The 13,033-nt window shown below is 34.2% G+C and overlaps 1 protein-coding gene and 1 non-coding gene across 10 annotated transcripts; one reads left to right on the plus strand and one right to left on the minus strand.

The window, feature by feature from the left end:
* Positions 1 to 263: 263 nt before the first annotated feature.
* Positions 264 to 2,670, minus strand: LOC110652326 (receptor-like protein 46). 9 transcript variants are annotated; one of them, XM_058146619.1, is made up of 4 exons: positions 1,763 to 2,667; positions 1,565 to 1,663; positions 1,346 to 1,450; positions 264 to 853 (listed from the first exon to the last, which is right to left on the minus strand). In XM_058146619.1, exons 1-4 carry the CDS (start codon positions 2,562 to 2,564, stop codon positions 450 to 452), a joined length of 1,410 nt encoding a protein of 469 aa, XP_058002602.1. In that variant the 5' UTR covers positions 2,565 to 2,667; the 3' UTR covers positions 264 to 449. The 9 variants fall into 9 exon arrangements, 8 of the variants coding, with proteins under 8 accessions (XP_058002602.1, XP_058002601.1, XP_058002600.1 ...); XM_058146618.1 differs by having other exon boundaries at positions 1,565 to 2,667; XM_058146617.1 differs by having other exon boundaries at positions 1,346 to 1,663; positions 1,763 to 2,666.
* Positions 2,671 to 11,725: 9,055 nt separating this feature from the next.
* Positions 11,726 to 11,833, plus strand: LOC131180438 (small nucleolar RNA R71). Its single transcript, XR_009149211.1, has one exon. It is a non-coding gene; the product is annotated as a small nucleolar RNA R71 (small nucleolar RNA).
* Positions 11,834 to 13,033: the final 1,200 nt, after the last annotated feature.

The following is a 13,033-nucleotide window of genomic DNA, read 5'->3' on the forward strand; positions in this document are numbered from 1 at the left end:
CCAAACAAGCCCAATTATGTTTCAACATATTTTTTTGTGCTCTGGCCTGGCCCATATTTAATCCATTGTTCTTATTTTAACAATTCATTTCCTTTGTGTGCAATTCTTGTAAATAAATAAGTCTTGCCTCTTTATTTATTTTTTAATGAATTTAATATCCTATTCCGAGTTTGAATAGAAAGTGGCAGTGAGATCATGCATTGCAATGGACGCAATAAGAAACTTTTCTTTAATTTTTTTTTTAATAATTGATACACCATAAATAAGAGAAACGCTTTGATATTATTATAATAATAATGTCATACAGGAGACGACAAAGTAAACGAGAAAGAAAAAGGAAGAGGAAAGGAAAGTTCTTACAAACAGAAATTCAGACAAGGGGAAAAGATTTCTTGCCTGAAGAGGAAACAGATGCAGCACTCTCATTGCAATTCCCAAATAGCAAATGTTTAAGAGCAACAATTATTGAGCCTAAAACCAAAATGATTGTTGTGCCTGAAATTGCGTCTTCGATTCCATGGTGATGCAATATTGAAGTAGCCGATGACATATAAGACCAAAATTGTTGATAAAAATCCAGAAGAATATCCGATCACTGCCATTTCCCATGAAAACCATGTCTTCCAACTTTTACTTTCCTCTTGCTTTCTCTCAATTGGCGTTTGTTCAGGTGGTAGCTTTCCACAAGGAATTCGAATTTGCATTCCGCACAATCCGCTGTTGTTGACATAAGAGTTTGGATCATTCATTCTATCCATTTGAGGACCATTTGGAATGTGACCATGAAATTTATTGTTGCTCACGTCCAATACAGTTAATTCAGAGAGTTTTCCTAGATTTTTAGGAATTTCACCTGAAAGATTATTTCGGGATAAGTCAAGGATTTCTAAATTTTGCAAATTGCCAAAGCTCACAGGTATGCCGCCTGAGATTTTGTTACTGGACAAGTTTAGGGACTTCAAACTTTTCAAAGATCCTAAATTGTAAGGAATTTCACCTGATAATTGGTTGTTTGATAGGTCCAAAAATGTGTACATCCAAAGGTTATTGCTAGATAAATTTTGCTTAAACTTCTTCCAATAGACTTGCGAGTCCAGTAAATGTTCTGGGAGCCCTTTGAAATAATTATAGCCCATGCTATCAGACACATCCTAGGCATTATCAATCATTCGATGGAGATTTCCTAAAGTAGAGGGGATATCTCCACTGAGCTTGTTGCTGGAGAGATCAACAATTAGTAGACTAGAAGGCGAAAAATCAATTGTAATGGACCCGTTGAAAGAATTATTCCTAAGATTTAAAACTAGGAGACTGTAGAATTGGGAGAAAAACGCTGGGATTTCACCTGTCAAGTTGTTGTCATGGAGATCAAGGTACTGGAGCCGATCAAGGTATGCAAGTTCTCGAGGCAGGGAACCAAAAAGCTCATTTTGGCTTAATATCAGTACTCCTGTCATATCAGGAAAAATCATAGGAAGCTCACCAGAGATTTTATTGGAGGCAAGATTAATATAATACAATGATGAATCAAAATAAAATTTTGGAAAGCTTGAAAATTTGTTGCCTGATAAGTCCAAGAAGTATTCAATCCCATTTGCCAGGGGGCTTGGTATTGGACCAGACAGATTGTTATCGGACAGTGCAAGTAATCCAATACCATAACCTTCAGTAAAATTATCCGGCAACAGTCCTGAGAAATCATTCCCTGAGAGAACAAGAGAATATATGTCTTTTAAAAGAAACATAAAAGGTGGGATTTTACCAGAAAGGACATTATTTTCCAAATAAAGTTCTTTCAAGTGTTCCAACTTTTGCATTGAAGAAGGGATCTCTCCTGATAAATTGTTGCTGCTTAAGTATAGATATGCAGAGCTCGACATGTTACCAATCTCAGTTGGTATCCCCATGGAGAAAAAATTATATCCCAAATCCAATAAATACAACTCACCCAGACGACCAATCTGCTTAGGAATCTGTCCGTGGAACAAGTTATCATTCAAGCGCAACTCCCTCAGATTCGAAAGATTTCCCAAGTTGCTGCCTAATGTACCCGCAATCAAATTATGACCAAGATCAAGCTTCTCCAAATGCCTTAAAGAAAACAACTGAGGAGGAATGGAACCATTAAAACTATTTTCAACCATAATCAGTTCGACAAGTTCAGTTAAATTGGCAAACCCAACCCCTGGAATTTGGCCATGTATATCATTAAGAGAAATGTGAAGAGAGGTGAGTGTTTGTAAATGAAAGAGTGGGGTTAAAACATCAGATGTCACAACAGATTTCTGGCTTAATGATGAAGTGAGGCTGGAGAGGTTAAGAATAGTCACATGCTGTTTCGAATCACAGGTGACTCGTTCCCACTGACAGCAATCGGAACTGAGGTTCCATGACTCGGAAATTGGATGCTTCACACTTGACAAGGAAGTGTTTCCCAACAATAAAAACTTGAACTGGAGGAGGGCTTCTTTCTGATATTGAGGACAACAAAGACAAGGGCTGAATAAAGGAAACAAGATCAAGAAAATGCATGACAATTCAAACAGTAGGCTTAATTTGGCCATTGTTCTTTTCTTCACACTTCCTTCTGCGGAACCCAAGCACCTCTATTCTTTATATACTCCATCTTCAGAGCAGCTTTGCCCATTCAACACTCCACCACCAACATGTTTCTTTAGTTATTTACTTTAGTCCGCCACTGCAAACCCAAGTTATGATAAAATTCATCTACTAAATGTTATATGGATTCTATATATTTATATTTTAAATTTATAATGAATCACACGTTGTATCATTACTCTACAAATTTCCAAAAGATAGAGGCCAGTTAGTATTGCGTGGCAAATGGCAGTGTTACATAATTCTTTGGCAAGTACTAAAATAATAGTAGCTTTTGCATAAGATAGAAAACTTAATTTTCTTTGAGCTTGTTAAACGGTTGATATAACTACTATACAAGAATTAGGAAAACATAAGCTTCTTCACTTTGCATTTGGTTAGACTCACTTCTATTAATTAATTAGTGGATGTTTACTTCAACCGTTGGATATAATCAAATAATTAATAAATATTTAAACAGTTGAACTAATGTTTTTCATAAATCCTGAAATTAATCTAGTATTTGGATGCAAACCCTCAAGTCGTGTCTAATGTGATGAACTTGTCCAAATTTACTTCTCTATAAAATTCACATATTGAGGTAATAAATCCCACACATAACTAATTTATTTGATAGTGTCAGATTCAATTTTTAATACATACTTAACAATTAATGATGCTGATTTTATATCATATGAGTTAACATAATATTTTATTAATTAATTTAATTATATCAAATGCTAAAAGATGGCTCATGAATATTATCTGAATGATGTTAGAGTCATTATCAAAATTATGAAATATCAAATTTAAATTTCAATTAAAATTAAATGAATTATATAAAAATTATATATTTATTTTAATAATAAAATAAAGTATCTAATATACACTATTATTCATTATGATTTTATATAGTGGTTTTACATAACAATGATAACTGTTTAATAAAGTTTTACTAATCAATTATCATTCGCGTCGTTAATTATTAGCTATCATAATAATTATAAATTATCAATTATCAACTGTATTCAATAATTAAAACAAATTAAAATGAAAGTAGATTCATCATCATCCTCCAAAGATGTAACAATATGGGTGGCAGTTTTCTAATTGATTTCTTTCATTAATTATCGTTCTTTCTTTAGAATTTTTTTTTTCTTTCCAAAAAGCTAACTGCGTTAACCCCGGTTTCAGTTCTAGTTATATTATTATTAAATTTATTTGTTAGAAAGTAATAATTAAGAATCTGAAGATATGAATTGTATTCCTTAGCGATTGCATTAATTCTTGATATATTAATTTTTTACTAGCAATTTCTTGCAAGCGGGTTTATGTCATGAGCAAAGACATTAAAGCAGCTTTATAATTGGTCTTTAAAATGGATACAATGGAAGTCAATTTATTGGATACCCGACATCTTGTTGACAAAAATTTCAAAAGTAATTAACCAATCGTGAGTACCAAGGGGACTTGTCTCATCTGATATGGTGGAATTTGGTAGATTTCATCAAATCTATGGATGTGCTGTCAACCAAGAAATACGTGAATCTCTCTCTCTCTCTGTTTTCGACTGGAGTTGGCTTTGTGCGTTTGAAAACCCATTTAACTTCAATTGAGACTCTAACTTGAGATTTTGGAGTCCAGGAAATTTGTGGATAAAAAGCATTTATTATTCTCAGTCCAGAGTCTTCCTGCTGGAGAATTAATTCAAACACTTGTATATTCATCTTGCATTTGTGGTTGATTAATTATTTTCGAATTTTTATAAGTTATTTGATCTTTATATTTTCCAGGATACAAACTTTTGTCTATGATATTTGATGTGTCCCAACCGCAAGTGCATGGATCGTTCAAGTAGTATAGAAAAAGATATCGTTCCCACGAGGAATTGTGTTCATGATTGAATTTTTGATGTAAAATAAAATATGTTAAAATTGTATTTTAATCAGATTAATAAAAGAAATTTGGGAATTTGAAGCTTAAGGTATGAAAATGCAAAACTAAATTCAAATAATGACTAATTTAATAATTCGCAAAATAAAGAAATTGATAATATTAGTAATGAAAATTAATAAAATGAGATTAACCTAAACACTCAAAAGTAAAATTCCAAGCAATAATTGATAAAAGACGATTCTGGAGTTAAGGGTTCATATTTAAGTCATTTTGGGATTTTCCCTAGCTAGCCCAATCCATGAAATTTATGGATTTAAAGGAGATTAATTCTAAAATCCTTTGAAAACTCTTTCGAGTGAGACAAAGAGTGCCTTAATTAACTTAATCCTACTTTCGTGGAGTTAAAATTAACCAAGACCCATTAGGTTCTTTAATCAATCTATTAAAACCCTCTTAACCCTTAGTCTATTTCTAGATCTAAGTTAATTAAGTCCAATTTCTTGATTAACTATCACTTGGTTTTCTCCTTTCGGTGCTTCAACCAAGGATTAAGAACATAACTTAATGGGGCCCTTCATTAAGCATGTGAATAAGCACACAAGAAATGGATTAAACCTCATAAATTCATTAAATTGGGACTAACCCAATTCAAATCCACAAAAATAACTAAAATATTACATCCCTTACTCCAAAATCAAAGAAAACTACTCACAATTCATATTTAACACAAGAAATTCTGAGTTAATAAGAAAATAAAACTTTAATCTAAGCTAAGAACTAAGAAACCCAATACAAGAAAGGTAAGAAATATGCAAGAAAGGAAAGAAAACTCCAAATCTGGTTGGAAATGGTGTGGGAGACGTTTTTGACTCTTCAGCTGCTGCCCTCTTCCTTTTCCTTTTCTTCCTCCTCTCTCTGAAATGGGATAAGGGCCTATTTATATCTTTTTCTCTGACAAAGAGCCCTAAAATGGTGTGTTTGAGGTGTGTTTTTATGAGGGAATCTTCTGCCAGCTCATTATGGAGACTTTGTGGGACTGCATAAGTTATGCAGTCCCTTATGCAGTTTTCGGCTGGTTTCTGGCTCTTTTATGCGAAACTGCATGAGCAAGGTGCAAGACTGCATAAGTTATGCACAATTCTGTGAGGTTGCATAAGGGAGGCGCGAATCTGCATAAGTTATGCGGCAACTTATGCAGATTTCGGCAGGTAGTGGGGACAGTTTCTTCTCCTTATGCAGAACTGCACAACTTATGCGCAAATTTGGCCAATGCATACTTCAACTTTGAAACTTGTTTTTGACATCTTTGGCTGAAGAAATCACTCCTCAATGACAAAATTTCTTTTTAGTCCCTCAAAAACACCATTTTACCTACAAAACAAAGTAAAATTACAAATTAATCCAAAAATTGACAATTATGAAAAACTATCTAAATAACTAATGAAATTAGCTAAAAGTGACTAATAATCAAATAAAATGGCTATGAAATTAAATCTAAATGACTATGTAAAATGTATGTATCAAATACCCCCAAACTCAAGCTTTTGCTTGTCCTCAAGCAAACTTTAAAATGTAATACAATTTTTAGGGGTGCCTTATCCAAAGAGCTATGAAAATCACCTATTAAAGTAACTTAACACACCTTTAGCCATACCAACAATCCATATACCCATCCTTCAAAATGCAAAGAATCTAATATTTATCCAAGCTTTCACCGCTTAGCCATCAAGTCAATTATCATTCAAAATTCCCAAACCAACCAATCAAAAGAGAGAGTCATGCTCAAAAGGAATTCTAGGACAATCAATAGTCAAAGTGTCTCTATATAGAATGATGGAATTAAATGAATGAATGGATAATTTTCCAATCCCATAGGCAAATTTCCTACTCCTATCTCCACTAATGTAGCAAGTACTATCAAGAGATCAAATGTCTTTTTAGGGATGTAATGGGGCCATGGGATTCAAAATGAGGCTAAGAAGAAAAATAGGTAAAAAGGATTCAAAGCATGAGAATATTTTCAATCTTGACAACATAAGGTACACTTCTTATTTTATTATATTTTTTCTTTTTCTCTCTTTTTTTTTTATATATGGAGGAGAGAAATACACAATGAGAATTGTCAAGTGCTAGCATAATTTACAAAACACATAAAAATGAAGGGACATTTTGATACTTTAAACTTGTATCTTGCATTTTCTTTTGATGATTGTCCTTAAAAATGCCACCCCCAAACTCATTTCCTTTAATTACTTTGGGTGGATTTCTTTCAATTTGAATGACAATAATGAAAAGCACATATACTAGCACTTTTACAAGATGACAATCATTTCTTCTCCCTTTTATTGTATTTTTTTTCTTTTCTTTTCTTTTTTTTTTATGTACCTAATATTATAAATAATTATTCTCATGAAAAGGGTTGGAGTGTTTGGTTCATTGGCTAGGTAGCAATAAGGTTTTCAAGAAAAATTAGGCATAAAGAGGTTCAAAGGAGTTTGCAAGGGTTAATTTTAATTAGGAAAAAGGCCAAAGGTTTAAAATGAGAAGGTTTAAATCAAAGAATGCCTAATCATTTCTCGTTTCAAGTACAAGCTGGTATTTTGCCTTGAAAGGTTTAGAAAATTTGTTCTAGGATTGGTGAGACATCATTTGACTACCTTTTATCCAATAACTCCCTCTAAACACTCCAATCTCTAAAGGACTAGTTGGGTAGCTTTTTGTCTAAGAAGATATAGGCAAGAGATAGACACTTTAAAACTTTGTACCTCTTAGGAAACTTTCAATCCACAAACCCAACTAAAGGTAAGTCAAATCACTCTCATAGGTAACTTTTCAATACTCAAGGGATTTGGCAAAAGATTTTGATGCATGATGCATGATTCCTAAAAATGAGCAATGCATTAACTAAATGGAGGAAATCTATTTGTGTGCAATGTGTACAATTTCTAAGTGATGTATAATGTGTGTGTAAATGTGTTATGTATATGTATGTATGGATGTATATGTAAAATATTTACAGTATATGTAAATGGAATGGGGTGAGATGTTCCTATACTCAAAATGTGAAAAATGTAGCAAAAATCAAAATGCACACCCCCAAACTCAAAATTGGACATTGTCCTCAATGTCTCAAGCAGTGTATTATCAAAACTCAAAGCAAAGAGTAATTACCAGGAATTGTGAAATTTAAGAGCAAAAAGAAAGAGTTACCTGGTATAGAGCAGATGAGAATTCAAGATATAATGGTGATGCATAAGAAGCTGCACAGGTTATGCAGAATAAAATGCTGTACAGAACAGGTGCATAAGGAGGGTGCATAAGCTGTGCGGTTCTGCATGAGTGGCAATAAGGACTGCACAGGCCATGCATAACATTTGCATAAGGGGATTCACAGCCAGTGCAGTATATTTAAAAGCTGCTGCATGATGATATAGTAAGGAAAAATGTGCAAACACCAGCAGAGGTTTGTAAATATATACAGTGCATAAGCAGGCTGCACAAGTTATGTAGCATAAAAACTGCAGCAGAATTATATAATAGAAAAAAAATGAAAAGAATTGTGGGTCAAGAAGGAATGTACACTAGTATGCAAAATTGGAGCCCACAATCGTAAAGCAACAGTGAAAAGCTAAAGTTACCATCCATTCAATTTGTTTAGCAAACTAAATCAAAGCAAGTTAAATTTATTCCAGCAACCTTAAAAATGTAAACACTGTATATAAAGGGAAACTACTAGAAGCTAAACAAGAATAGATCAAGAATCAATCTATTTTTATGGCTTTGCCCTTGTCTAAATGGTTTACTGCTGAACTGGATGGGGGTGCTGCTGTTGAGGTGGTGGCTAGGATGGAGGTGATGGCGCACAAGTTATGCAGGTTCTCATGCAAGTTTCGGCAAAAATGAAATAACAGGAAGTTGAGAGGTGCCAAACTGCATAAGTTATGCACTAAGTTGTGCAGGTTTCGGCAGAAAATGGGAGTGTGAAAAATTGTTTATGCAAAAGTGCATAACTTATGCGCTTGGTCATGCAGGTTTCGGCTGAAATTTGTAGTGTGAAAAGTCAGTTATGCAAAAGTGCATGACTAATGCGCTACCTTATGCAAGTTTCGACAGATAATAAGTGGTCTGAAAAATTAGTTATGCAAAAGTGCATAACTTATGCACTCCCTTATGCAGATTTCGGCAGAAAATGGAGTCCCAGAAAATGTGGTTATGCGGAAGTGCATAAGTTATGCACACACTTATGCAAGTTTCAGCAGAAATGAAATTTGGCAAAAATGTGGCTGTGCAGAATTGCATAAGCTATGCACATCCTTATGCAGATTGCAGCAGAGATGAAAAATGACAAAAATTGTGGTTATGCAGGATTGCATAAGTTATGCAATGGCTTATGCAGGTTTTAGCAGAGATGAAAAATGGCAAAATTTGTGGTCTAAAAGCTGCATAAGCTATGCAGTTACTTATGCACAATTCAACAAGATTGAGATTACAATTGAAAATGATTTGCAAGTGTGAAAAATACACTAGAATGAAGAAATATAATTCTATGAAGCATAAATCATGAGAAATTATCACCAAAAACACATCAATATATACAAAATCCATCACAATTGCATCATACAAGCTTGTAGAAGTGAGTTCTGCATAAGAGGCATTTGTGAATTATGCCATTTCAACTCAAACTCTGCAAATTAACATTTAGCACATTAAAACTCAATAAAAATCTGCATAAAGTTGCATTTATCTACAAAAGAAAATGGACTCTCCAAATTATGCCAAGAAAATGCAGCATGTGCACATTGAATCACACAACCCACATAAGCTCAAAACTACAAAAATGACCCACTTACCATCATATCAACATTAAAAACATAGATATATGAAGATAATACACCCAACCTCAGCCAATAAGAAATAGTTGACAACATATGCTGTAGAATTAGTTCACAAAAACTTCTTTGCACAAGCCAAAAGAATCTGCAACCAAGGCAACTAAAACAAATCAGTTTTGGGGAAGTAGACAATTAAAATATCAAGTAAGAATAACTTCCCAACAGTGCAATAGCCTCTATTCCTTCAAAATGCATCTACAAAGGAAAAATTTAACAATGTCAAAATTGAATTTGAGGGATATTTAAAACAAGAATAATGCAAATAGAATAAACTTAATAAAAACAGAATAAAGAAACTTGGGGTGCCTCCCAAGAGCGCTAATTTATGGTCCTTAGCTTGACCCTTGTCATGTTTCATGGTGACTGGAATTGGAATTTATTGCCTCTATTTTTAATAGGTGCTTCAATGAATCTATACTTCATTTTCTTTCCATCGCATGAGAAGATCCTTGTTGCTTTGTCTAAAAATCCAACCATTTCTTTCTTGACGACCTTTGGTGCATCTTTTTCTTTGAGAGATGGTTGCTTGACCTCACTTTTCTCCACTTGCTCAAGTTAAAAGATTGGTGCCATATGACAAGGTGGATTACTCTTTAAATATTGTGCAAATACAGCCTCTTTTGGATTTTCATAATTGATAGTCCCTTCATGGACAAGACAACTTTCAAGAGAAGCCTTTGGATAGCTTTTTCTAAAATGCTCTTTTGCTAACTCATCAACTATATCAATTCTCAAACAAGAGTCTACATCTTCATGTTGCCTCTTCTTGTTAGTGCCAATACTGAAGACTAACTGATCCTCTCCAACTCTAAGAGTAAGCTTTTCACCTTTCACGTCAATCAAAGCACCAGCTGTAGCCAGGAAAGGCCTCCCCAAAATGATTGGCATATGAGAATCCTCTTCCATGTCCAAAATGACAAAGTCAACTGGGATGTAAAATTTTCCAACCTTCAGTGGTATATTTTCCAAGATCCCTTCTGGATATTTAATTCATCTGTCTACCAATTGAAGAGAAATATGGGTTGGCTTAAGATCTCCCATGTTAAGCTTCTCATAGATGGAGAGGGGCATAAGGCTTACACTAGCCCCTAAATCACATAAAGCTTTTACAGAACATGATTCCCCAATGTGGCATGGAATTGAAAAACTCCCTGGATCCTTGAGCTTTGGAGGGAGTTTCCTTTGGAGAATAGCACTGCATTCCTCAGTTAAGGCTACAGTCTCATAATCTTCAAGTCTTCTTTTGTTTGAGAGAATTTCTTTCAAAAACTTAGCATAAGAAGGCATTTGGGAAAGAGCATCAATAAAAGGCACATTTATATATAGCTTCTTCAAAACCTCTAAGAACTTCCCAAATTGCTTATCAAACTTGGCTTTTTGAAATCTCTGTGGAAAGGGAAGTTGTGGCTTGTAAGGCTCTGGAGGTATGTATTTCTCTTCTTTCTCTTCAACCTCCTCTTTACCTTTTCTTGCATTCTCTTTTTCATCTCCCTCGACATCTTTCTCATTTTCTCTCTTCTCAACTTTTTCGCTCTTCTCAGTATGCACTATTTTACCACTCCTCAGTGTGATGGCATGACATTGCTCCCTTGGATTTTCTGTTTGACTAGGAAGTTTTCCCATAGAATTGGTACTTAATGAGCATGCTTGTTGTGCAATATGATTTTCCAGCATCCTATTGTGTGTTTGCATTTGTTCCATCCTTGCTTTCATCTCTCTCATCTCTTCATCATGCTTAGTTTGATTAGCAAGAATTTGTTATAATAAAGCCTCTATGGTAGAACTTTGTTCTTGCTGTCTTGGTAAAGGTGCAGGATTTGCATTCTTTTGCTGAAAACTAGGTGGTGGTTGCCTAGGTTGTTGGTATTGATGCCCTTGTTGTTGTGGTGAAAAGTTCTGAATTGAAGCTTGATTTTGCTGATTCTCCCATAAAAAATTGGGATGATTCCTCCAAGCATATGAAGGATAATCTATTCCACAACACATTGTTCCTTCTGCATAAGTGACTTGTTGAGAACTTCCAGAGCATGATGATGAACTGACTAGCATACTTAAATCCTCCATTTTCTTAGCAAGGACATTAGTGAGTGCATCAAATTTGGCATTGATCATATTGAATGGATCAAGCTCATACATTCCAGCAACTTGCCTTTTTTTGAGTTGGAGTTGACCCTCTTGGACTACTCCATAGATGACTGTTCTTTGCTATTTTCTCTAATAACTCATAAGCTTCATCTTCATGCTTAATGATGAATTCCCCTCCAGTTTGAGCATCAATGATTCCTCTAATAGCAGAAGTGACATTTGTGTAAAAATTTTGGTTTATCATCCATTTAGGAATGGCATGATGTGGACATTGTCTCTCTAACTCCTTCCATCTCATCCATGACTCATAAAGAGTCTCATCTTCTCTTGGTCTAAAAGCAATCATTTGATTCCTCAACTCTTGAGTTTTTCCAGGTGGAAAGTATTGGGCAAGAAATGCATCAGTGAGCTGCTCCCAATTTGTAATTGAGTTGTAAGGTAAAGAATCAAGCCAATCCAATGCTTTATTTTTCAAAGAGAATGGAAACAATTTTAGCCTTGCTACATCATCAGACACTCCTGGTTGCTTTTGCATGTCACAAATCATAGCAAACTTCTTTAGATGTGTGTGTGGATTTTCAGAAGGATGTCCCCCAAATTGGGAATTTTGAATCATTTGAAGAACCCCAAAATCCATCGTGTAACTATTTGCATCAATTCTTGGTCTTGCTATACTCTCTCTCAAGTCATTAAAACGAGGAAAAGCATGATCCATCATACTTCCCCTAGGCATATTAGCATTTACAACTTCTTCACCTTGGGCTACATTTTCATTATTTCGACCATTTCCAGCATTACCACCACCAATTCTAATTCTTTCATCAGCCATGTCTGCTTCAATTTCAGTTTCTCTCAAGGCTTCTTTCCTTTTTCTGGTTTCTTTCTTGTTGGCTTTACAAAATTTCTCAATTTCAGGATCAAACAATAAGGATGTGTCGCTTGTGCTTCTAGCTCTTCTCATAAAAGATTAAGAGTACCTAAAAAGAACAAACAAACACAAAATGAAAAGATAACAAAGATAAAACTATAAACAACTAAAATAATCAAGAATTCAATCTTAAACAAACAACTCCCCGGCAACGGCGCCAAAAACTTGATGTGTCCCAACCGCAAGTGCACGGGTCGTTCAAGTAGTATAGAAAAAGATATCGTTCCCACGAGGAGTTGTGTTAATGATTGAATTTTTGATGTAAAATAAAATATGTTAAAATTGTATTTTAATCAGATTAATAACAGAAATTTGGAAATTTGAAGCTTAAGGTATGAAAATGCAAAACTAAATTCAAATAATGACTAATTTAATAATTCGCAAAATAAAGAAATTGATAATATTAATAATGAAAATTAATAAAATGAGATTAAACTAAACACTCAAAAGTAAAATTCTAAGCAATAATTGATAAAAGACGATTCTGGAGTTAAGGGTTCATATTTAAGTCATTTTGGGATTTTCCCTAGCTAGCCCAATCCATGAAATTTATGGGTTTAAAGGAGATTAATTCTAAAATCCTTTGAAAACTCTTTCGAGTGAGACAAAGAGTGCCTTAATTAACTTAATCCTA

This window comes from Hevea brasiliensis, chromosome 5 (genome assembly GCF_030052815.1).
Source record: "Hevea brasiliensis isolate MT/VB/25A 57/8 chromosome 5, ASM3005281v1, whole genome shotgun sequence".
NCBI lineage: Eukaryota > Viridiplantae > Streptophyta > Magnoliopsida > Malpighiales > Euphorbiaceae > Hevea > Hevea brasiliensis.